The sequence below is a fragment of the Rhinatrema bivittatum genome, chromosome 11, assembly GCF_901001135.1.
Source record: "Rhinatrema bivittatum chromosome 11, aRhiBiv1.1, whole genome shotgun sequence".
In the NCBI taxonomy this organism is placed as follows: Eukaryota; Metazoa; Chordata; class Amphibia; order Gymnophiona; family Rhinatrematidae; genus Rhinatrema; species Rhinatrema bivittatum.
Window position 1 is genome coordinate 101,788,640 of NC_042625.1, and position 23,160 is coordinate 101,811,799.

The following is a 23,160-nucleotide window of genomic DNA, read 5'->3' on the forward strand; positions in this document are numbered from 1 at the left end:
TAATGCCTCTGTTTCGCTCCATGGTGAGACCGCACCTTGAATACTGTGTACAATTCTGGTCGCCGCATCTCAAAAAAGATATAATTGCGATGGAGAAGGTACAGAGAAGGGTGACCAAAATGATAAAGGGATTGGAACAGCTCCCCTATGAGGAAAGACTAAAGAGGTTAGGACTTTTCAGCTTGGAGAAGAGATGGCTGAGGAGGGATATGATAGAGGTGTTTAAAATCATGAGAGATATAGAACGGGTAGATGTGAATCGGTTATTTAGTCTTTCAGATAATAGAAAGACTAGGGGGCACTCCATGAAGTTAACATGTGGCACATTTAAAACTAATCGGAGAATGATCTTCTTTACTCAACGCACAATTAAAGTCTGGAATTTGTTGCCAGAGGATGTGGTTAGTGCAGTTAGTATAGCTGTGTTTAAAAAAGGATTGGATAAGTTCTTGGAGGAGAAGTCCATTACCTGCTATTAATTAAGTTGACTTAGATAATAACCACCGCTATTACTAGCAACGGTAACATGGAATAGACTTAGTTTTTGGGTACTTGCCAGGTTCTTATTATTATTATTTATTTATTTTTATATACCGGTGTTCGATTTTACATATCACATCGGTTTACATTTAAACAAAATTTGCAGGAACTCGTGCGTTACCTTTGTCAAATACATTAAACATTTAAATATGGGAATTATTAACAAGGGAATAAAAGAACATGGGGATGCACGAAGGAGTGCATAAAGGGGAGTGCCCCTTTGGCGCGCGACGCCTGGTGTTCTGGCGCCATTTAACGTTGTTCACAGTCCTCAGTGACGTCAGAGGGGGTGGGTCTCCTGATCGAGGATCACACACCGCCCCTCCCCTCTCAGTTCCAGATGGATTCTTTCACCTTTTTTTTCTTTCTTTCTGTTTTTCTCATCACTGTTCATTATTTCAGGGAGCCAGCTGGTGATGGTGTGTGGCATCCCTGTGCGCAGGCACCCGGTGTTCTGGCCTGGATTGGCCACTGTTTGAAACAGGATGCTGGGCTTGATGGACCCTTGGTCTGACCCAGTATGGCATGTTCTTAGGTGGTGAGCTCCCCAGTTGGACCTGATGGCGACGCAAACCATCTCGAAAATGGAGAGGTTCTTTAGTCGAAGAAAGGAGAGCAGATCGGTGGGGCTCAATGCCCTGGTGTGTCCGTGGCCCACGGGAATCCTTCTTTACATCTTCCCTCCGTGGCCCCTCATAGGCCACATCCTAAGGTGGATAGAAGCATATCAGGGGACAATGGTGCTCTTGGCGCCGGAGTGCCCCAGATGTCCCTGGTTTGAAGATCTGGTGCATCTGGTGGAGAAAGGCCCTCTACGGCTGGCCCATCTTCCGCGACTGCTGCGACAGGGACCCATATTCTTGGATCGGGAGAATCACTTCTGGCCTGGCCTGGCTTTTGAGAGGTGGAGGTTACGCCTGAAAGAGTATTCGGATCTGGTCATTTTCATGCTTCTTCAGGCTAGGACAATGGTCCCCAACCCTGTCCTGGGGGCCCACCAGCCAGTCGGGTTTTCAGGATATCCACAATGAATATGGATGAGAGAAAATTTGCATGTTATGGAGGCAGTGCATGCAAATTTTCTCTCATGCATATTCATTGTGGATTTCCTGAAACCTTGACTGGCTAGTGGGCCCCCAGGACAGGGTTGGGAACCACTGGGCTAGGAGACCCGCTACGTTGATGGCGTATGTTAGGGTTTGGAAGCTGTTTGAAGGATGATGTCTTCAGAGAAAACTGAGCCCTGTGGAAGAAGTGTCTCAAATTTTAGTTTTCCTGCAACAAGGGTTAGCCAAGGGCTTGGCATTTAATTCACTTCGGGTGCAGGTTTCGGCCTTAGGCACCCTTCGAGACTGTTCTCAGAGGCGGAAGCTGGCGTCGCATCCTGATATTGTAAGGTTCCTTAAAGGCATGAAACATTTGCATCCGGCACGTAAAGTGTGCGCTGAGTGGAGCTTAAATTTGATTCTCTGAGCGCTCTGTGGGGCTCCGTTTGAGCCGTTAAGGAGGTCATCTTTAAAGCATTTGATTCTTAAGGCAGTATTCCTGGTGGCCATAAGTTTCGCAAGTAGGATTTTGGAGCTTCAGGCTTTGTCTTTTAGGGACCCTTTCCTGCGAATTTACAATGACAGGGTTTCGTTGAGAACATTGCCATCCTTTGTGCCCAAAGTGGTGTCTTCTTTTCATATCAATCACAGTGGAGCTTCCAGGGTTCCCACAATGGTCACGAGATTCTCCCCAGGAGAGGGAACTGCATTTATTGGATGTGCAGCGCGTCCTCTTGCGCTATCTGGAGGTTTCCAACAACTTCTGGCGTTAAGACCACCTCTCTTTCTTGTTTGTCAGGGCAAAGAAGGGGGACGAAGCGTCGAAAGCGACCATTTCTAGATGGATTAAAGAGGCCATCTGTGCCACCTACATTTCCAAAGGAAGGCAGATTCCTGTGGGGTTAAGGGCTCACTCCACAAGAGCGCAGGCAGCCTCCTGGGCTGAGTGTAAGCTTCTCCCTCCACAGGAGATTTGTAGGGCAGCTGTCTGGTCTTCCATTCACACTTTCACCAGGTTTTATCATTTTGATATCAGGGCACAGGAGGAAGCGTCCTTTGGTTAGAGTGCTCTGCGTGCGGGTCTTTCGGCGGCCCGCCTAGTATAGGGTGGCTTGGTACATCCCACTGGTCTGGAATGATCTGAGTATGTACAGGAAAGGAAAATTGGTTCTTACCTGCTAATTTTCGTTCCTGTAATACAGCAGATCATTCCAGAGCACCACCTTGTTCTGACTCTGAAAGACATCCTGCTGAACTTTAATAATCTGAAGAAATAATTGGTTTGTATTATTATCATAAAGCAGGGCCAATGGGTTTCCAGTTATGTTTTGTTGTTTCCGGGCGACCTAGATTTCTGGTTAGTTGGGAAGGGTCCAACCTTTGAGCCAGGTTGCCCCTTAGTTGCTGTTTATTGTTGGAGCTTGGGTACAGGCAGGTACTGAGGGACTGCAGGTGGCACTGTCTCTTATGTAGCAGTGTCCAAAGTTGTGTTCTCTGTCTCCATCTGCTGGTAGGGATGCACAACCCACTGGTCTGGAATGATCTGTAGTATTCCAGGAATGAAAATTAGCAGGTAAGAACCAATTTCCCTATACTGTATGATGGAAGCCATGGGCTGGACTCAATTTATAACCAAGCCTACTCATTAAGCAGGACACATTCTTGACTTAATTTTCGCCAATCACAGTAACTGTGTAATCAGTTCTTTCCACAAAGTATTACCTTGGTCTGATCACCAACTAATAAAAGCAGAAATAACTCTCCTCACCACACAACAAATAAATGTGCATCATAATCCTTCACATACAGAAAAAAAGAACCGGAAATATTTGAAGAAACAATTTAAAAGAAAATAAATGAATTTGATCATGATAATGCCTCCTCATCCTTTGACTCCTGAGATAAAATCATTAATGAAGGAGCGGACACCCTATGCCCAATTCAGAAAGTAACATTCCAAAATGAAGTCAACACATCTTTCAAACGTGATCTGAAAACATGGCTCTTTAGAAAAGCTTACATTTTAACATAAAACACCAATCTACTTAAAACCTCTTCGTCAATACAAGAGACAATGGTAGTGAAGGGATCAATAAGTAAAGTGCACAGGTAGTAGAATTAGAATTTGCATTTGCTGTAATGCTGACTTTGAAAATGTACGATTATGAAGTCTATAAATCCACTGTCATGTTGACCAAGAATAATTAAGAACATTTATTTTATTTATTTATTTATTTATTTAAAATTTTTTATAGACCGACATTCATCAGGGATATCACATCGGTTCACATTGTAACGCAAACAGACGCCTGGGGAGGCGTTTTACATCGAACAGAGTTATATCGACAATTTATAACAAATTAACAAAAGAACAATTGAGGGGGGGGTAAGTGGGGGGATATAAGGAGGGAAAGTAACATTGAATGTTAAATGTTAAGAATAAGCTTTACTAATATATATAAAATAAAATAATATAACAGTATATACATATCCAATATGAGGCGATGACATATTAAATAAATTTGAGTAGAGTTTGAAAAGAGAAGGGGGCAGAGGAACCTAGGGGGGGGGGAGAGGGAGGGAAGGTAGAATGTGTAGGGATTGAATGAGACGTAGGGGTAGAATAAGAACAGATATCTGATGTGGTTTTCACCCAGATTATGAACGCTGGCTCAGAATGTGATTGTTAAGAATATGATCGATGATTTTGTAAACCGTTGTGATCTTATTCTGGAACGACGGTACATAAAACGCCTAAATAAATAAATTAAATCCATATATAAACCAATGTGATGTACAATGAAATGTACAGAAAATAAAACTTAGTGAAGAAGTAGCTTAATGGTTAGAGCAATGGACTAAGAACCAAGGAAGTCCTAGTTTAAATCCTACTAAATGTCCATGTAACCTTGAGCAAGTCACTTCCATTGTCTCAGGTGCAAACTTACTCTGGAGACAGGGAAATAACCCTACTGAACCTGAAATGTAACTCACCTTGAGCTCGGATTTGAAAAGGTGAGTAAATACAAATCCTAGCCATGAAACAATCCCCTTGATACTGTTTGAATCTGAATGACTACTACAGAATCAAAGGGAGAAGTTAAGGCAGTCAGCAAGGTGGAAATGTTTGTTGGATGAATTGAAGGCACAGCTTCTAAGAATAGTGCTCCTCTCTCCAGAACAGGCTCAATGTGAAATCTTGGCCACATAAGGAATTTTTTTCCAGCTTTTTTGGCAACAGTTTATTATGAAGGCTTTGGTACTCATCTGTGAAATTTCTTTTAGGCCCTAAATGAAGAGATTGTGAATAGGAAGAAGAATGTAGATCAAGCCATTAGAAATGGACAAGCCCTTTTAAAACAAACTACAGGTAAGAGGTAGAGATTGGTGCCAATTGTAAATTCCTCTTCTCACAAGTAAAAAGTGATTCTTGTCCTGGCAGCTCTGCACCCTTTAGTAAATGGGATGCCTAATGTGTGTAATTTCCAAATGTTCTGTGTGTACACACGAGCTTTGCTTGCAGAAATGGTCCTTGCATGAGCAGGAGGCGTTCCTGGGGATGGGCACTCATGCACATGTGCACTGATACTTTGCATGGGATAATTTTCAAAGGGAGAGTATGGGCAGACTTTATGTACCCCGGGCCTGCAAATTTAATTTCAAAGGGAGACTCCCTGTGGTGAGGATAGACAGAGAGATTACACAATGAGCCCCCATGTGTGCTTTCCTTCCCATAAACACATGCTCAGGGGAGAAGTGATTTTCAAACATAGGGGGTCATTTTCCAAAGGTAACGCACGCGAAAAGGGATGGGTTCTGGGCGGCGTCCGCACCAGAAGGGGAGGAGTCTGGGCGGCACCAGGGCGGACGCCATGAAGACATCGCTGACGGTGAAAAGGTAAGGAGCCTTAACGCAGTCAGTAACGCGGCCAATAGCATCACCTTTCACGGTGGCGCTATTGGTTTGCAAAAGCTGGCAGCGATCGTACCACAGAGGTGCGATCGCTGCCGGGCTTCGCCCCCTCATTACCACCGGATTTTCTAAGTTCTGTGAACAGAAAATCCAGGCCATAGTGTTTGCGCAGGAAATCTGCTCTGAAAATTGTCCTCTGTTTTCAAGCTTAAGTTCTGTTGTCCTGAAAGGATTTCTGAAACTTGATTGGGCTCCTTATTCTGGTTGTGTGACATAGTAATACGGTAAATAATTACTAATAAACATTCAACAAGCATCCTTATGCAAAAAAAAAAAAAAAAGGTGTTATTGGTTAAACAGCAAAATAAAACCCACCACTACTCTAGTACTTTCTCACTCCTCTCCTTGCCTGCCTTGGATCCTCCACGGTTTTTATTCCTTTTCTGCCTATTTTGTAGCTGATGGGCTTATTTCCCCCCTCCTTCCAGCTGTTTCCAAAGATTAGCATCAGTATTCTAGTAACAGGGTGGGGAGTTTAAGGGTAGTAGGGTTGAGGACAGACTGGTGGGAGAGGAGAAGAACCCTTGGGATGTCTGCTCGCAAGCTTGCTAAATGACTTTGGGAGAAGGAGCTGCTAGGGCCATCTGCTGCTGCCAGATCACGCCTGGGTAGCTCCCTGCCATGAGGCTGGGTCAGACCAAGGGTCCATCAAGCCCAGCATCCTGTTTCCAACAGAGGCCAATCCAGGCCATAAGAACCTGGCAATTATCCAAACACTAAGAAGATCTCATGCTACTGATGCAATTAATGGCAGTGGCTATTCCCTAAGTAAACTTGATTAATAGCAGGTAATGGACTTCTCCTCCAAGAACTTATCCAAACCTTTTTTGAACCCAGCTACACTAACTGCACTAACCACATCCTCTGGCAACAAATTCCAGAGCTTTATTGTGCGTTGAGTGAAAAAGAATTTTCTCCGATTAGTCTTAAATGTGCTACTTGCTAACTTCATGGAGTGCCCCCTAGTCCTTCTATTATCCGAAAGTGTAAATAACTGATTCACATCTACTCGTTCAAGACCTCTCATGATCTTAAAGACCTCTATCATATCCCCCCTCAGCCATCTCTTCTCCAAGCTGAACAGCCCTAACCTCTTCAGCCTTTCCTCATAGGGGAGCTAGCCAAGGATGTCTAGCCAGAAACCTAATACATGAATAGACTCTTTAATTGGAATAAGATTTCCTGCCATAATGGAAGAAGGTAGAAAAATTCAAGGATGACTAGCCAGAAACCTAATACCTAATCTTATTCCAATTTCAATGCACATCCAGCATAGCTCTCTGCTTCAACGGCAGAGAAAATGAAGAAATGATTTATATTCAGCATCAACCTACAAGGAATGAATTACATAGTCTGGGTAAACAAATAAGCATGGGTGTAGCTTGCTTGTTACGGTGGCTACTACCCCGAATCAATTAAGCCTGATACTTCACTTGGACTACATATCCAGTGCAGCTCACTGCTTCAATGACAGGGGGGAATGAAGTAAAGAGGATTTATATTCAGACAACCAACAAGGACTGAATTGCACAGGCAGGCTAAACAAATGGGAGTAGCTTGCTTATTACGGCGGTTACTACCCCAAACCAATGAGCTAGATACTTCACTTAGATGCAGCTCCAGCACTGCTGTCTGCATCGATGGTGGGGGTGGAAGGGAATTGGAACCAAAAAGTTACTAATAAGGGCCCTGACCTCCGCTGTCAGAGTAACAGATAAGTATGAAAACAAATAGGTGTGAAAGCTTGCTGGGCAGATTGGATGGGCCGTTTGGTCTTCTTCTGCCGTCACTTCTATGTTTCTATATGTTACATGAATAAACTCTTTAATTGGAATAAGATTTCCTGCCATAATGCAAGAAGGTAGATGATTAACATTTTTGTTCCCAAGAAACCAAATGGCCTCTGATTTTGACAGATTAACTTTGAGCTTTAGTCAAACAGTTATTAAAAATTGACAGTCAGTAGAATTGAGATCACAAATGGCTAGAATCTAAAAATCATCAGCAATCAGATAATTAGAGAAACCAAGACTTTGAGTTAAAGTTGCAAGTGGTGCCAAGTAAAGGTTAAAAAGAAGATGAGATAGTCCAGAGCCCTGACTAACACCACAGTATAACTTGATACTTTGAGAGGTGGAAAATTTCCAATTTACTTGATAAGCTCTGTCTGTTATAAATAAATACAAATAAAAAAGTTTTAAACTTAGTTTGGTGACTGATCCCTTAAGCCAATATCAAGAAGTCTGTTCAATAAGGGTGACCAAGTCTAGAGACTGCTACCGACTATTAACTTGATGGTTGCTGTAGTAGTTTTAAAAGAATGTGTCCCAAAACGTTTGTTGCCCCCTTCCCATAATGTCACTAATGAAGAGATTGAAAAGCATTGAAATACTGAACCCTGGCACCAGTACTTTTAGAATATTTTTATTAACATTAGTGACAGAGAAGCATTGGGATATACACTGCTTCCCAGGAATTGCACTTGATAGTTTTCTAGTCTCGGGAAATGTAGCACATCAGCTGAGGAAGGTATTGTTTCGTTCTAGAAATAAGAACTTGGTTAAAGAACAGACCTCAACTCCCTTGCCAAGAGCATAATAAGAACTTTTGCATTGACTGATTTATTCAGCTTTATTCAGTGCAGTTACTTTGGAAAGTAACGTGATCTCTTCTCCCGCAGTTTGGGAAGAACATGAACAATAGGTGGGGATGTTATCACTCAGTGTCAGCTCATGAGAATAGAGGTGGACATGCATTGCTAACAAAATGTATATCTTATTGCCTCAGGTGATGAGGTGGTGTTAATCCAGGAGAAACTGGATGGTATCAAGACTCGGTATTCAGAAATTGCATCTGTCAGTTTAAAGGCTCTAAGGATGCTGGAACAAGCTCAGCAGTTGGCTACTAAATTCCAATCAACACATGATGAGCTGCTTACCTGGCTGATGAAGGTGGACGAAGAACTAATGTCCAGTGGAGAGCAGTCTCCTGTTGGAGAGCAGATGCTCAGGTACCAGCAGAGGCAGAAGGTGAGAAACAACGATGGCTCAGAGGATGCTCTCAGTGAAACAAGTGGCACCATGACTGGCCAGGCATAGAGGAAAGGGATTTACCATGGGCAGAAACCGTACCTAGTAGTGAAGAGGGAGGTAACAATTAGCACATTGTATATATGTGACCGATTCAAAGGAAGAGAATACAATGTGATGAGACCATATTGTGTATGTCTTTTAGATACACTGTTAGACATCTTATAGAAATTGGCAGAGGATAAGCTGAAAGACAATAGAGCAAAATTGTGCTCACTGAAGTAAATTGTCCAACATTACACAACAGTACAGGGGATTGGAACTACACATTGCAGGCATTTTCCATTGCTTTAACCTCTAGATTACACTTCTTCCTGTCTCCTTGTATTTTTCTTATAGCATCTTCTATGACACAATTGCCCCTCTTCTAGATTGTGCATATCTGCCTAAATGCATGCAGGAAACCTTGTTTGCACAGGGATGGATTTAATGAGTTTTATGCATAATTTTCCAGGAACTGAAGAAGGAGGTCATGGAGTACAGGCTTGTTCTAGATACAGTGAACGAGGTTAGCAGTGCTCTGTTGGCTCTAGTACCATGGCGAGCCCGTGAAGGACTGGATAAGCTGGTGTTAGATGCCAATGAACAGTACAAGTCAGCTAGAGACACCATTGAGCAGCGGGTGCACCAGATAGATGCTGCTATCCAAAGATCCCAACAGGTAAGTTATGAGAGATGGTGAGAGAAAAAGATGAGACGATGAGAGAGGTTAAGAAGTGAGCTGGGAAGGAGGAATGGAGGCCAAAGGAGAGACCCAGAGAAGTAAAAGAAAGTAGGAGAAGATGTAACAAAGGGGAAAGGAAAGACCGAGAACAGGTACGGTGAGGAAAAGAAAGACAAAGGTAGAAAAATATGTAGTTTTTAGTTTTAATTCAATTACTTTTTAACATTTTTTCATGACCTGGAAGTTTACTCCTACTCCTTAGGGCTTCCAGCTCAATTGTAGCCAGGACAGAGATCAAACCTTGCCCTATTTTGTATCCCCTCCCAACTTACCTGAGTCCAGTCATTGCTGGGGGCCAGGCTCCTAATTGTGCACAATAACAGACATCCTCAGCCTCGGCTGACGTGGGAGCTGGAGCTGAGCCACTAGCTAGCCACATAGATTGTGGTTAATTGTTATTGGGTGGACGTTTCTATATGACATAATCTGAATGACGTACAATGCTGTGTGACCTTTTAGCTATATTTGACTTTTGAAATTTATTGCTTTTTTTCTAAGGTCTCCTTTGTATTACCATCTCCTGCTGATGTCAGCTTGCCTGTTAATGATAAGACTTGCCACCAAAGGGGTTTCTTATCATTAGTATATGTGACTTCAGCATTATAAAAAAAATACTGCAAAGTTGCTTCATCTAAATTGCAGCAATTTCCAGTTTGAAGAAACGGAGGACCAGCCCAGTGCCCTAGTGCTAGTGCTGCACACTGCCATGCAGGAGTCCTGGCTTTGATCAGATCATAAAAACTGGGCAAACTGGATTTGCCATCATCTGGCTTCTGTGCCTTGGGCTGGAGATGTTATGGGGGAAGCTACTACAGCCCCTTGCAATTGATGTAGGGGAAGGAGTTTCAGCCATTGTAAAACTTCTGCACTATTTGACCAGTCTCGGGGCTTCTCCAGCTCCTAGGTGAGGACTATTGCTATCATAGATGGCGAGAAGGTTAAAAAAAAATTGGGATGAAAAATGCTTGGCTGATGGGAATGAAGTCTCAGCAGAGGCCATTTCCAATTGGGTTGGAAGCATAAATTCCAATTGGGTTGGAAGCATAGGAGAGGAAACTCCAGGGCCAATTATTTTTTAAGGCAAATTAGATAAATTCAACAAGTTTGTCTTTCAAAAGATTTTGATAATGTGGCACTGATTCAAAGATGGGCCTTGAAAATGTTTGGCTGCACAATAAATCATGAAGCAATTGGTTCAGGAACCAACAAGAGAGGGAGCTATTTTAGATTTAATTCTTAGTGGAACGCAGGATTTGGTGAGAGAGGTAATGGTGGTGGGGTCGCTTGGCAATAGTGATCATAACATGATCTAATTTAAACTAATAACTGGAAGGGGGACAATAAGTAAATCTGCAGCTCTAACACTAAACTTTCAAAAGGGAAACTTTGATAAAATGAGGAAAATAGTTAGAAAAAAATCTGAAAGGAGCAGCTACAAAGGTTAAAAGTGTTCAACAGGCTTGGGCATTGTTTTAAAATACAATCCTAGAGGCGCAGTCCATATGTATTCCACACATTAAGAAAGGTGGAAGGAAGGCAAAACGATTACCGGCATGGTGAAAAGGTGAGGTGAAAGAGGCTATTTTAGCCAAAAAAAATCCTTCAAAAATTGGAAGAAGGATCCATCTGAAGAAAATAGGATAAAACATAAGCATTGTCCCGTTAAGTGTAAAACATTGGTAAGACAGGCGAAGAGAGAATTTGAAATGAGATTGACCATATAGGCAAAAACTCATAATAAAAACTTTCTTAAATATATCCGAAGCAAGAAACCTGTGAGGGAGTCGGTTGGACCATTAGATGACAGAGGGGTTAAAGGAGCTCTTAGGGAAGATAAGGCCATTGCAGAAAGTCTAAATGAATTCTTTGCTTCCATGTTTACTAATGAGGATGTTGGGGAGATACCAGTTCCAGAGATGGTTTTCAGGGGTGATGAGTCAGACGAACTGAACAAAATCACTGTGAACATGGAAGATGTAGTAGGCCAGATTGACAAACTAAAGAGTAGCAAATCACCTGGACCGGATGGTATGCATCCTAGGGTACTGAAGGAACTAAAAAATGAAATTTCTGATCTATTAGTTACAATTTGTAACCTATCATTAAAATCATCCATTGTACCTGAAGACTGGAGGGTGGCCAATGTAACCCCAATATTTAAAAAAGGCTCCAAGGGCGATCCGGGTAACAATAGACCAGTTTTGATTCTTTTTTTTTTTTTTTTTCCATACTGGGTCAGATCAAGGGTCCATCAAGCCCAGCATCCTGTTTCCAACAGTGGCCAATCCAGGCCATAAGAACCTGGCAAGTACCCAAAAACTAAGTCTATTCCATGTAACCATTGCTAATGGCAGTGGCTATTCTCTAAGTGAACTTAATAGCAGGTAATGGACTTCTCCTCCAAGAACTTATCCAATCCTTTTTTAAACACAGCTATACTAACTGCACGAACCACATTCTCTGGCAACAAATTCCAGAGTTTAATTGTGCGTTGAGTAAAAAAGAACTTTCTCCGATTAGTTTTAAATGTGCCCCATGCTAACTTCATGGAGTGCCCCCTAGTCTTTCTACTATCCGAAAGAGTAAATAACCGATTCACATCTACCCGTTCTAGACCTCTCAAGATTTTAAACACCTCTATCATATCCCCCCTCAGTCGTCTCTTCTTCAAGCTGAAAAGTCCTAACCTCTTTAGTTTTTCCTCATAGGGGAGGAGTTCCATTCCCCTTATCATTTTGGTAGCCCTTCTCTGCACCTTCTCCATTGCAATTATATCTTTTTTGAGATGCGGCGACCAGAATTGTACACAGTATTCAAGGTGCGGTCTCACCATGGAGCGATACAGAGGCATTATGACATTTTCCGTTTTATTCATCATTCCTTTTCTAATAATTCCCAACATTCTGACTTCAGTGCCAGGAAAAATAGTGGAAACTTATTCTCAAGATCAAAATTGTAGAGCATATAGAAAGACATTGTTTAATGGAACATAGTCAACAAGGATTTACCCAAGGGAAGTCTTGCCTAACAAATCTGCTTCATTTTTTTGAAGGAGTTAATAAACATGTGGATAAAGGTGAACTGGTAGATGTAGTGTATTTGGATTTTCAGAAGGCATTTGACAAAGTCCCTCTAATGAAAGGCTTCTAAGAAAACTAAAAAGTCATGGGATAGGAGGCGATGTCCTTTCTTGGATTACAAACTGGTTAAAAGACAGGAAACAGAGAGTAGGATTAAATGGTCAAATTTTCTCAGTGGAAAAGGGTAAACAGTGGAGTGCCTCAGGGATCTGTACTTGGACCGGTGCTTTTCAATATATTTATAAATGATCTGGAAAGGAATACGAGTGAGGTTATCAAATTTGCGGATGATACAAAATTATTCAGAGTAGTTAAATCACGAGCGGACTGTGATAAATTGCAGGAGGACCTTGTGAGACTGGAAGATTGGGCATCCAAATGGCAGATGAAATTTAATGTGGACAAGTGCAAGTGATGCATATAGGGAAAAATAACCCATGCTGTAGTTACACGATGTTGGGTTCCATATTAGGAGCTACCACCCAGGAAAGAGATCTAGGCATCATAGTGGATAATACTTTAAAATCGTCGGCTCAGTGTGCTGCAGCAGTCAAAAAAGCAAACAGAATGTTAGGAATTATTAGGAAGAGAATGGTTAATAAAATGGAAAATGTCATAATGCCTCTATATCGCTCCATGGTGAGACCGCATCTTGAATACTGTGTACAATTCTGGTTGCCGCATCTCAAAAAAAGATATAGTTGCAATGGAGAAGGTACAGAGAAAGGCAACCAAAATGATAAAGGGGATGGAACAACTGAAGAGGTTAAGGCTGTTCAGCTTGGAGAAGAGACGGCTGAGGGGGGATATGATAGAGGTCTTTAAGATCATGAGAGGTCTTGAACGAGTAGATGTGACTCGGTTATTTTCACTTTCGAATAATAGAAGGACTAGGGGGCATTCCATGAAGTTAGCAAGTAGCACATTTAAGACTAATCTGAGAAAATTCACACAATAAAGCTCTGGAATTTGTTGCCAGAGGATGTGGTTAGTGCAGTTAGTGTAGCTGGGTTCAAAAAAGGTTTAGATAAGTTCTTGGAGGTGAAGTCCATTAACGGCTATTAATCAAGTTTACTTAGGGAATAGCCACTGCTGTTAATTGCATCAGTAGCATGGGATCTTCTTAGTGTTTGGCGGTTACTACCCTTAACCATAAGCCTTATGCTCACCTTTGATGCAACTCCAACATTCCTCTCTGCATCAATGACAGGGGATGGCAGGAAATTTAAATCAAACAGTTACCAAGAAGAGCCCTGAAGTTGGTGGTTGGTGAAACAGATAAGTCTGGGAAAATAAGTGTGGGAGCTTGCTGGGCAGACTAGATGGGCCGATTGGTCTTTTTCTGCCGTCATTTCTATGTTTCTATGTAATTGCCAGGTTCTTGTTGCCTTGTTTGGCCTCTGTTGGAAACAGGATGCTGGGCTTGATGGACCCTTGGTCTGACCCAGCATGGCAATTTCTTATGTTCTTATGTTCTTATTGCTACAGAGGGTAAATGAGCTAAAGATGTGCTCTCTAGAATAAAAGAAAGAAATGGGATATATGATTGAAAAATGCAAATATGTAGCAGACTTCAGTAAGGTACCGAAAGGTAATATTTTCTACAACAAGAAAGTCAAGGACAGGGAGCTATCATATGATACTAGAAGGAGACAGCGGCTCAGAGGCATGTGAGAGAATACTTCAATGTATGAGGTGTAGGAGTCAAGTATGCATGAGAGAGACACAAAAGACCTGAATAGCAAGAGAAGATAAGAGACCAGAGATTAAGTAGCATTTATGGCAGACTAAATAGACCCAAGTGGCCCTTATCTGTTGGCATTAATTTAGGATTTTGTGTATTGTGTGTCTGTCTTGCATGTATAATGGTAGACAAGCACAATAAGCAGTTTCCTACAGTATGTCAAGGAATTAATAGCTGGATGGGTAAATCTAGGGGGAAGGACTTTGGGCAAAACTAAACGAAAAGGAGCTATCAGAAGGGCAATTCATCTTTTTGTTAGGAATGTAAAGGGAAGAAGAAAAAGAGACTTTCTAAAGAAAAAAAGGTAACTGAGAAAATGTTCGCATTCATAAACTACAAGAGATGGCAGAAGAGGAAGACAGGCGACAATAGAGAAGCTGGGAAAGCAGTCAAATAGAAGAAATAAAACAAATACAGTAAAACATGAAGACAAGACTTAGAAGGACGTGCAAAAGTGGTATTGTGAGACTCAAAGGTGGAGCGGAGAAATACGGAAAGGCTGTTGAGGAAAAAGGAAACTTGCTTAATAAATATTTCTGTTCAGTGTTCACTATGGAAGCAGGACCACCTAAAACAAACAAATAAGATTGGAAGTGAGGTAAAACTCGCTCCTGAGGAGCTCGCTGGGTACATCCGAGGATACCAAGATGTCCTGTCAGCTCCGCTGCCTGACTTTTTCAATACTTCCTCAGAGTCTAATGTATTCCGGAGGACTGGAAAAGGGCGTGTGTTGTTCTTGTTCATAAAAGTGGAAGTAAGGAGGAGGCTGGGAACTACAGGCCAATTAATCTGACCTCTGTGATGAACAAGCCAACGGAATCGCTGCTAAAACAGGAGAGTGCAAATTTTGGAATCCAGTGGATTGCAAGATCCAAGGCAGCAGGGTTTTACTAGAAGTAAACCTTGTCACACGAATCTGATCAATTTCTTTGGGTTACGAGAGTTGGATCAAGGGGAGTGCACTAGATGGTAGTGTACTTGGACTTCAAGGGCTTTGACATGGTTCTGCACAGAAGACTTATAAATAAATTGTGCGCCCTTGGTATGGATCCTAGAGTGACTGACTGGGTTAGAAACGGGCTGAGTGGGAAGTGACAAAGGGTAGTGGTAAATGGAGTTTTCTCTGAGGAGGTGGTTGTTACAAGTGATGTGCCTCAGGGATTGGTCCTGGCACCGGTTCTTTTCAACATTTTCAATGGAAGGGTTGTTTGGAAAGGTTTATCGTTTCTCCAAGGACAAGCAGGAATGGTAGTCCTCACACATGGGTAACATCATCAGATGGAGCCCCCGACAAGGAAAATTTGTCTGTCTGTTTGTTTGTTTATTTATTCGTTTACTTATTTATGTGTTTTATATACCGTTGTTCCAAAAGGAGATCACAACGGTTTACAAAATCAGCATTCATATTCTAGGTCAACACAACAGCAAATACATATTCTAGGTCAAGTACAAGTTAACTCGGGTGCTATCATAGTTGATTGTAATCTATAATTTCTATTTCATTATCCTTCATGTAATAATCAGTATATTGTCATGTTATACTTTACATTGCTCAATAGTTATTGCTCATTCTACTAACATTATCTATGGTTCTGACAGTGAAGTTATCGGCATATTGGTATTTTACGTTAAATCATATGCATTTCTAGAGCGCCATGTTTTCTGTTCACATTTGAAACTCTTTCTTTCTGTTATCAGACATATCGACTGTGGAAGAGAGTTCCACAACTTGGGGCCCCCTATGGAAAACATTCGGTCTCTTATTTGTGTTAGGTGTGTGTTCCATGTTGTAGGCACCTTTAGAAATCCTTTGTTGTGCGATCTTAGGGCTCTCTGCGGTGTGTATGGTTAAAGTGTCATGGGTTAATGTTGTTGATGATATTAAAAATTAGTTAATACTTTATAATGAATTCTGGATTGTATAAGAAGCCAGTGCAGTGCTATCAGCAAGGGAGTGATGTGGTCAGATTTCCTTGTCCCTAGTAAGCGTCTAGCTGAGGCATTTTGTAATAACTTTAGTGGTTTTAATAGTCCTGAGGGTAGGCCTAGTAATAGGGAGTTGCAGTAATCTAAGTTAGAAAATATTAGTGTTTGTAAGACAGTGCAGAAATCCTGTACTGTGTCCTCTGCCTGAGGGCATCGCATGACATCCAGGGGTTGCTGCCAGTACGCACAGATGACCCCCAAAGGAATGTCGTCTTTGGCTGAACAAGATGGAGAAATTCTTCGGGTAGAGGAAGACCTAGCCAGCGGCATCAGCATTGAAGGACCTTGGACCAGCACCAATGAACACCTCACCATCAGTGGGACTGTGGTACCATCAGTGGTTAGGGGCGCCAGAGACTGACCACTGTTGAGCTTCTCCAGGTCGAGGATGTCTGGTTCCTCGTCATCAGTCTTGGCACTGGGGAAGAACTGGGTTGAACATTGAGGGAAGCCAAAGAAGCATCAGCACCGGTCCCCGTTGATGCTCAGTGCCAGGTACGGGGATGTACCAGCACATGCTGTGATGCCCCTAAATTGACCCTGTGGCTAAGAATGCCTGTCCTCCATCTGTGCTGGGGGTCTGCAATGATCTTCATTGGTCCTGATGCCAGTCACCAATCCCAATCCCCCTCGTGGGTCCAAAGAGGATCTGGCCACTCCTCCTTCCTCCCAGTCAGTGTTGGCATTAGCATTGTTTGAGAGGAACTGGAGCGGTGAATCCAGTTGGCAGGGGAATGGGTGATGCAGGGCATTGGACCTGTGGCACCGCCGGCACCGGAGCTGGTACCATCTGTCCTGGAACTGCTGCAGGAGAAGCTCAATGCACTTATCTGAATTACCAACCCAGCCAACGTTTGTTCCTGGGCTAGCTTCTGTACCTGTTGTGGTTTTGCAGCTTCCCCCTACTGATAGGGTGGTCTTTGCCGGTTCCTCGGAGGAGGACCTTCTGCCCAGGCTGGCAGAGATGCAGAGGCTTGTAGCCTCCCTGTCCAGTTCTGCTGGTGCCTGCACCTCTGGATGAAGACCGAGTGCCTAGGGCCCACCCCCTTTTGCTTACAGTGAGGATGAGGATTCCTAGGACCCCTGGGGGGGGGTGTCTCCCCTCAGACTCTTCTCCTCCAGAAGAGTGAAGGAAGTCTCCGCTTGAGCACTTAACCTTCGCAGTATTTGTGAGAGTGATGGCGGAAGCCATCCCATTTCAGTTACTGATGGAAGAGGATGCCAGGCACAAAATGCTTGAGATCTTCCAGTTCATGGAGCCTACTAAGGAGATCATGCTGGTCCCAGTACACGATATCCTTAAGGAGTTGCTGAGGCTATGGGAACATCCCCTCACAGTACCTCCCGAACACAAGAAAGCTGATGAGGTCTACCTCGTCCAGAAGGCTGTCAGATTCAATAAACATCAGCTGCCCCACCAGTCGGTGTAGTCGAATATGCTCTTAAGAGAGCCAACTGTTCTCGGACCCATTCTTCGGCACCCCAGGGAAAGACCACAGAGCGATGGATGCTCTTGGGAGAAAGGTGTTCCAGGGAGTCATACTCATTGCTGCATAGCTTCCTATCTGCTTTATATGAGGCAGTACTTGCAGGACATCCGGAAGCAGGTGTAGGAGGTTGCTGAGCATCTGCCTCAAAAACAGCAGGACACCCTCATGCCACTGGTGCATAAGGGCCATGGAGTGCAGAAAACGCAAGGTACGAGCAACCTACGATGTTTTCGAAACAGCATCAAGGGTCTCTGCAGCAGGAATCGGCATCCACAGAATGGCATGGCTGCTGGCCTCAGATCTCCGACCGGAGTTACAGGAAAGACTTGCTGACGTGCCGTGTACCAGGGAGAATCACTTTGGAGATAGGGTGAGGGACGGAGTGGCCCAGCTCCAGGACCACCATGAAACCCTCCAATTCTCCACTAGTACTCCACATCCATCCTCCTCTAGGAGGTCTGTGAGATCGGGACAGAGGAAGCATTTCTTTCACCATTTGAAGTGCTATCCTCTGCCCTCGCTCCTGTCAACAGCATCAGAGCTCCCACAGCCAACAGCATAGAGCCCCCCAGGTCCCAATTCCCTTAGTGGCAAAGACTCTCTCTGGAAGTTTTGTGAGGACAAAGGGACTATGATCCTCATAGCCCTTTATTGGCTGAGACAGGTCTGGTTTCCACTCCTTCAAGAGTTGTCCATCAGGAGACCAGAGACAGTCTGAGGACTTCCTCAGATCTCAACACCCAAGATCGAGGCAGGTTGTGACATGCCAATCTCAAGGCCCTGTCACTCACAGCCTGGATGTTGAGAGGTTAATTCTGCAACCGCTTGATCTTTCAAAGGATGTGTTTGAGGTCTGTTGACTTCTAGAAAGCCTTTGACTAGAAAGTCCTATGAACTGAAGTGGAGATGGTTTTCTGTGTAGTGTGAGCAGAAGGCCCTAGATCCATTCTCCTGCCCCACCCAAAAACCTCTTGCTTACCTTCCACACCTATCGGAAGCTGGCTTAAAAATCAACTTCGTTAGAGTTCATCTCAGTGCAACTGGCATGTACCACAAAGGTGTAGATGGTATGCCCATCTCTGTACAGCCTATAGTTGTACGTTTCATGTAATGCCTGCTTCAACTGAAGCTTCTCCTAAGGCCTCCTGCTGTGTCTTGGGACCTCAACATGGTGTTAGCTCAGCTGATGAAAGCTCCTTTTGAGCCACTGTGCTCCTGTGACCTGAAGTACCTGACTTCGAAGGTCATATTTTTGGTGGCAGACAGCGAGCTCCAGACCTTAGTGACTTATCCACCTTACACTAAGTTTTGTCATGACATGGTGGTCTTGCACACACATCCGAAGTTCCTGCCTAATGTGGTGGCAGACTTCCATCTTAACCAGTCCATCATCCTGCCAACATTTCTTTCCCAGGCCTCATTCGCACCAAGGCGAATGAGCACTGCAAAGTTTGGTCTGCAAGCTAGTCTTAGCCTTCTATTGGAGTGGACAGAAGCCCATAGACAGTTCACCCAACCTTTTATTTTTTTGATAGGAATAAGTTGGGCATTACTGTTGCCAAACAGACACTATTCAATTGGCTAGCAGATAGCATCTCCTTCTCTTATGCCCAGGCGGGACTGCATCTTGGGGTCATGTCAAGGCTTATTCTGTCAGCCATGGCAGTATTGGTGGCCCGTTTGCAAGCATTTCCCATGGAGGAAATCTGCAAGGCTGTGACGTGGAGTTCTCTCCACACATTCACATCTCACTATTGCTTGGATAGGGATGGCCAACGCGACAATAGATTTGGCCAATCTGTCCTTCGGAACTTGTTTGAGGTGTAGAACCCAACTCTCTCCCACCTAAAGCCAGTTGTTTGGGTTCAGGCGGTCTCCCCCTCTGTTATCAACAGTACCATTGTTGTGCCTGTTGGCAACTGGTTTGGGTGTCTGTTGGTCCCCTTTTAAGCTGGGGATCAGTCTGTAGCTAGGGATGTATTAGACTATGGAAATTTATTTCCTGCTATTCTGTTTAATGTAAACCGGTATGATTTACATCGGATGTAAGAATGTCGGTATATAAAAATTATAAATAAATAAATAAATAAATGTGTGAGGAGTACCATCCTGCTGCTTCTCGGAGAAAGCAGAGTTGCTTACCTGTAATAGGTGTTCTCCGAAGACAGCAGGATGTTAGTCCTCAGGAGACCCACCTGTCACCCTGCGAAGTTGGGTTTCTCCAATTTTGTTTTTATATAATTCTGTTATAAGACTGGAGAGGGGATCCTACGTGGATGCATGGTATAAGGCATGATGGGCATGCTCAGTGTGCAAAGTCAACATTCTAGAAACTGACAAATGTTTTCCATGTCTGGGCTCCATCTGATGTCTCCCATGTGAGGACTAACTTTCCTGCTGTCCTCTGAGAACACCTGTTACTCTGCCTTTGCTGATAATACCAAAATCTGTTACAGGTTGGACAGCCAGGAAGGAGTGGACAACATGAGGGATCTAGTGAAGCTCAAGGAAAAGTCTAATGTCTGACAGCTAAGATTTAATGCCAAAAAATGCATAGTAATGCATTTAGGATGCAAGAACACAAGAGAAAAGATACAGTATTGGAGGTGAAATTCTTCTAAGCACAAAAGAATGTGAGGATCTGGGGGTAATTGTAACTGATGATCTTAAGGTGGCCAAACAGGTGGATAAAGCAATGGTAAAAGCCAGAAAGATGCTTGGCTGGATAGTGAGATGAAAGGTCAGCAGAAAAAGGGAGGTGATATTGCTCCTGTATAGGTCCCTGGTGAGACCTCACCTGGAATACTGAGTACAGTTCTGGAGACCCCACCTTCAAAAGGATATAAACAGGATGGAGTCGCTCCAGAGGGGGCTACTAAAATGGTCAGTGATCTTCCTTCTAAAGCATATGGGGATAGACTTGGAGATCTAAACATGTATTCCCTCAGGAAATGAGATAGGGGAGATCCCCTCTAACACAATTCCTAGGCTTATCTTTAATCACCTTAACCCTTTTCAACTCGCAGTCGCTCTCAAAAAAATCTCACATGCTCAACGACCACCTCCTGGACACCCAACCGGACATTTGTGCCATTACCGAAACATGGCTGAAAAACACAGACACCGCCATAATTAACCAACTGCCAACACAACAATATGACATCTTCTCTATCCCCAGACCTAAAAAAAGAGGGGGTGGAATAATGTTAATAGCAAAAAAAGAACTGAGACTGTCCCAGCAAGCCTTCAAATCGACGACCAAATTAGAAATTGGACTATTCAAATCCTCCCAGCTTCAAATCTGCCTTATTTACGCCCCCCCGGGGCTCCTAGAATCCGACCCTTCTCCACTCATCGAAATCATAGCCAAACACATCAACACTAACTCACCTGCTATCATTTTAGGAGATTTCAACCTCCATGTTGACTCCCCCACCCCATCATCTAATTGCGAAGCCCTTCTCTCATCTCTCCAGGCTATGGGATTCAAACAAATTATAAACAATCCCACACACAAGGCAGGCCACACGCTTGACCTGATATTCACTAACGAAACCATCTCGCCCATCTCCCTACCTTCTTGCACCCCCATCCCCTGGTCAGATCACTCGATGATAACTACAAAATTATCTATAAAACAAAAACTGACCCCTATTGCTACTAAATCCTCGATCCAGTTCAGGAAACCTTGTTCCATGGACACTCTCAACAACAGCCTGGCCAAAGACCTAATTAAACTGGACCTCTCCGATGCTGATACCGCTATTAACTCCTGGCAAACTATTACACACTCAGTAGCAAACAGAATCTGCCCCGAATCTTCAAAAGTTATCAACCCAGTCCGCACGAACAAAAAACCCTGGTTCTCAACTGAATTAAGAAAACTCAAACAAGATCTACAACACAAAGAACAACGCTGGCGGAAAGATTCCTCCCCTTCCTCACTGGCTTCTTACAAAACCGCAATGAGCCACTATAGGACATCCATTACCCGCACCAAACGAGATTTCTACGCCAAAAAAATACACGGCTTCTTATATGACCCAAAAACTCTGTTCTCATATGTTGCTGCCCTTACCACACCTATGCCCCTTACCATCCCAGAAGAAGAAGCCCAGAACAAATCCACAGAGTTGGCTATCTTCTTTGATAACAAAATCAAAAACCTACTTGCCCCCCTGGCATCAACTAACACTTCTCCAAACCCTTTGCAACCACTAAGCCTCGCAACCACTAACCCTCCTCCAACTATCCACAAACCGACACTAGAAACTCTTGAACAGACATCCTCCCTGGAAATAGAATCAATAATCAAGAAAATGAAACCTTCCTCACATCCATTGGACCAAATTCCGACCAAACTCCTTCTCACCATCCCTAACACCATTGCTAAACCGCTGGCAGACATCATAAATTGCTCCCTCAATCAAGGATCGGTCCCGGACTCCTTAAAAATTGCTTCACTGAAACCCTTACTAAAAAAACCCAACCTGGATCCAGCCAACCCTGTAAACTTCCGCCCCATTGCAAACCTACCTTTTATAGCCAAGCTAATGGAAAAGCTTGTCAACATCCGACTCACAGACTACCTTGACTCCCACAATATTCTCTACCCTTCTCAATTCGGATTCAGGAAACGCCTAAACACAGAATCCCTCCTTCTTTCTCTAACGGACAACATCTTGATGGGCCTTGACAAGGGACAATCATACCTTCTAGCCCTACTCGACATTTTTGCGGCGTTCGACACGGTAAACCACTCTATCCTCATCAACCATTTAATGGAAATAGGCATATCTGGTTCTGCACTGCTCTGGTTCACATCCTTTCTGAACAACAGGCACTACAAAGTCAAAATAAATGACAAAGAATCCCACTCCATTCCATCAAACCAAGGAGTACCTCAGGGTTCTTCACTTTCCCCTACCCTGTTCAATATATATCTACTCCCTTTATGCCAGCTACTCAATAGCCTCAACCTCACCCATTTTATATACGCGGACGATGTGCAAATCTTAATTCCCATCTCGGACCCCATCTCCTCTACTCTAAATTTCTGGAACAACTGCTTACACGCCATCAACCTTCTTCTCTCGAGTCTCAACCTGGTCCTAAATACGTCCAAAACGGAACTCCTGGTTATCTCCCCTAGTGATAACAACCCCTTCGCCAATAAATGCATTCATCCCAATAGCAAGCCAGGTCAGAGACCTTGGGGCCACCCTTGACTCTAGAATGAATTTCAAAAAATTCATTAACGCTACAACTAAAGAATGCTTCTTCAAGCTACAGGTCTTGAAGCAACTAAGACCGCTCTTACACTTCAAGGATTTCCGTTCAGTGCTTCAAGCCATACTGTTTTCAAAGATTGACTATTGTAACGCTCTACTACTCGGTCTCCCCGCTTCGTCTACCAAACCACTTCAGATGCTGCAAAACGCAGCGGCCAGGATCCTTACAAACACACGTCGCAAGGACCATATCACAC

At 43.5% G+C, this 23,160-nt stretch overlaps 1 protein-coding gene across 4 annotated transcripts in view; it reads left to right on the top strand.

The window, feature by feature from the left end:
• MACF1 (microtubule actin crosslinking factor 1) overlaps positions 1-23,160 on the top strand; it is a 513,108-nt gene that overhangs the window by 357,858 nt on the left and 132,090 nt on the right. For all 4 annotated transcript variants that reach the window (XM_029570961.1, XM_029570962.1, XM_029570959.1 and 1 more), the window contains 3 exons: positions 4,872-4,956; positions 8,347-8,588; positions 9,103-9,309. In XM_029570961.1, the coding sequence (XP_029426821.1) occupies positions 4,872-4,956; positions 8,347-8,588; positions 9,103-9,309 (534 nt within the window). The remainder of the gene's footprint in view (positions 1-4,871; positions 4,957-8,346; positions 8,589-9,102; positions 9,310-23,160) is intronic.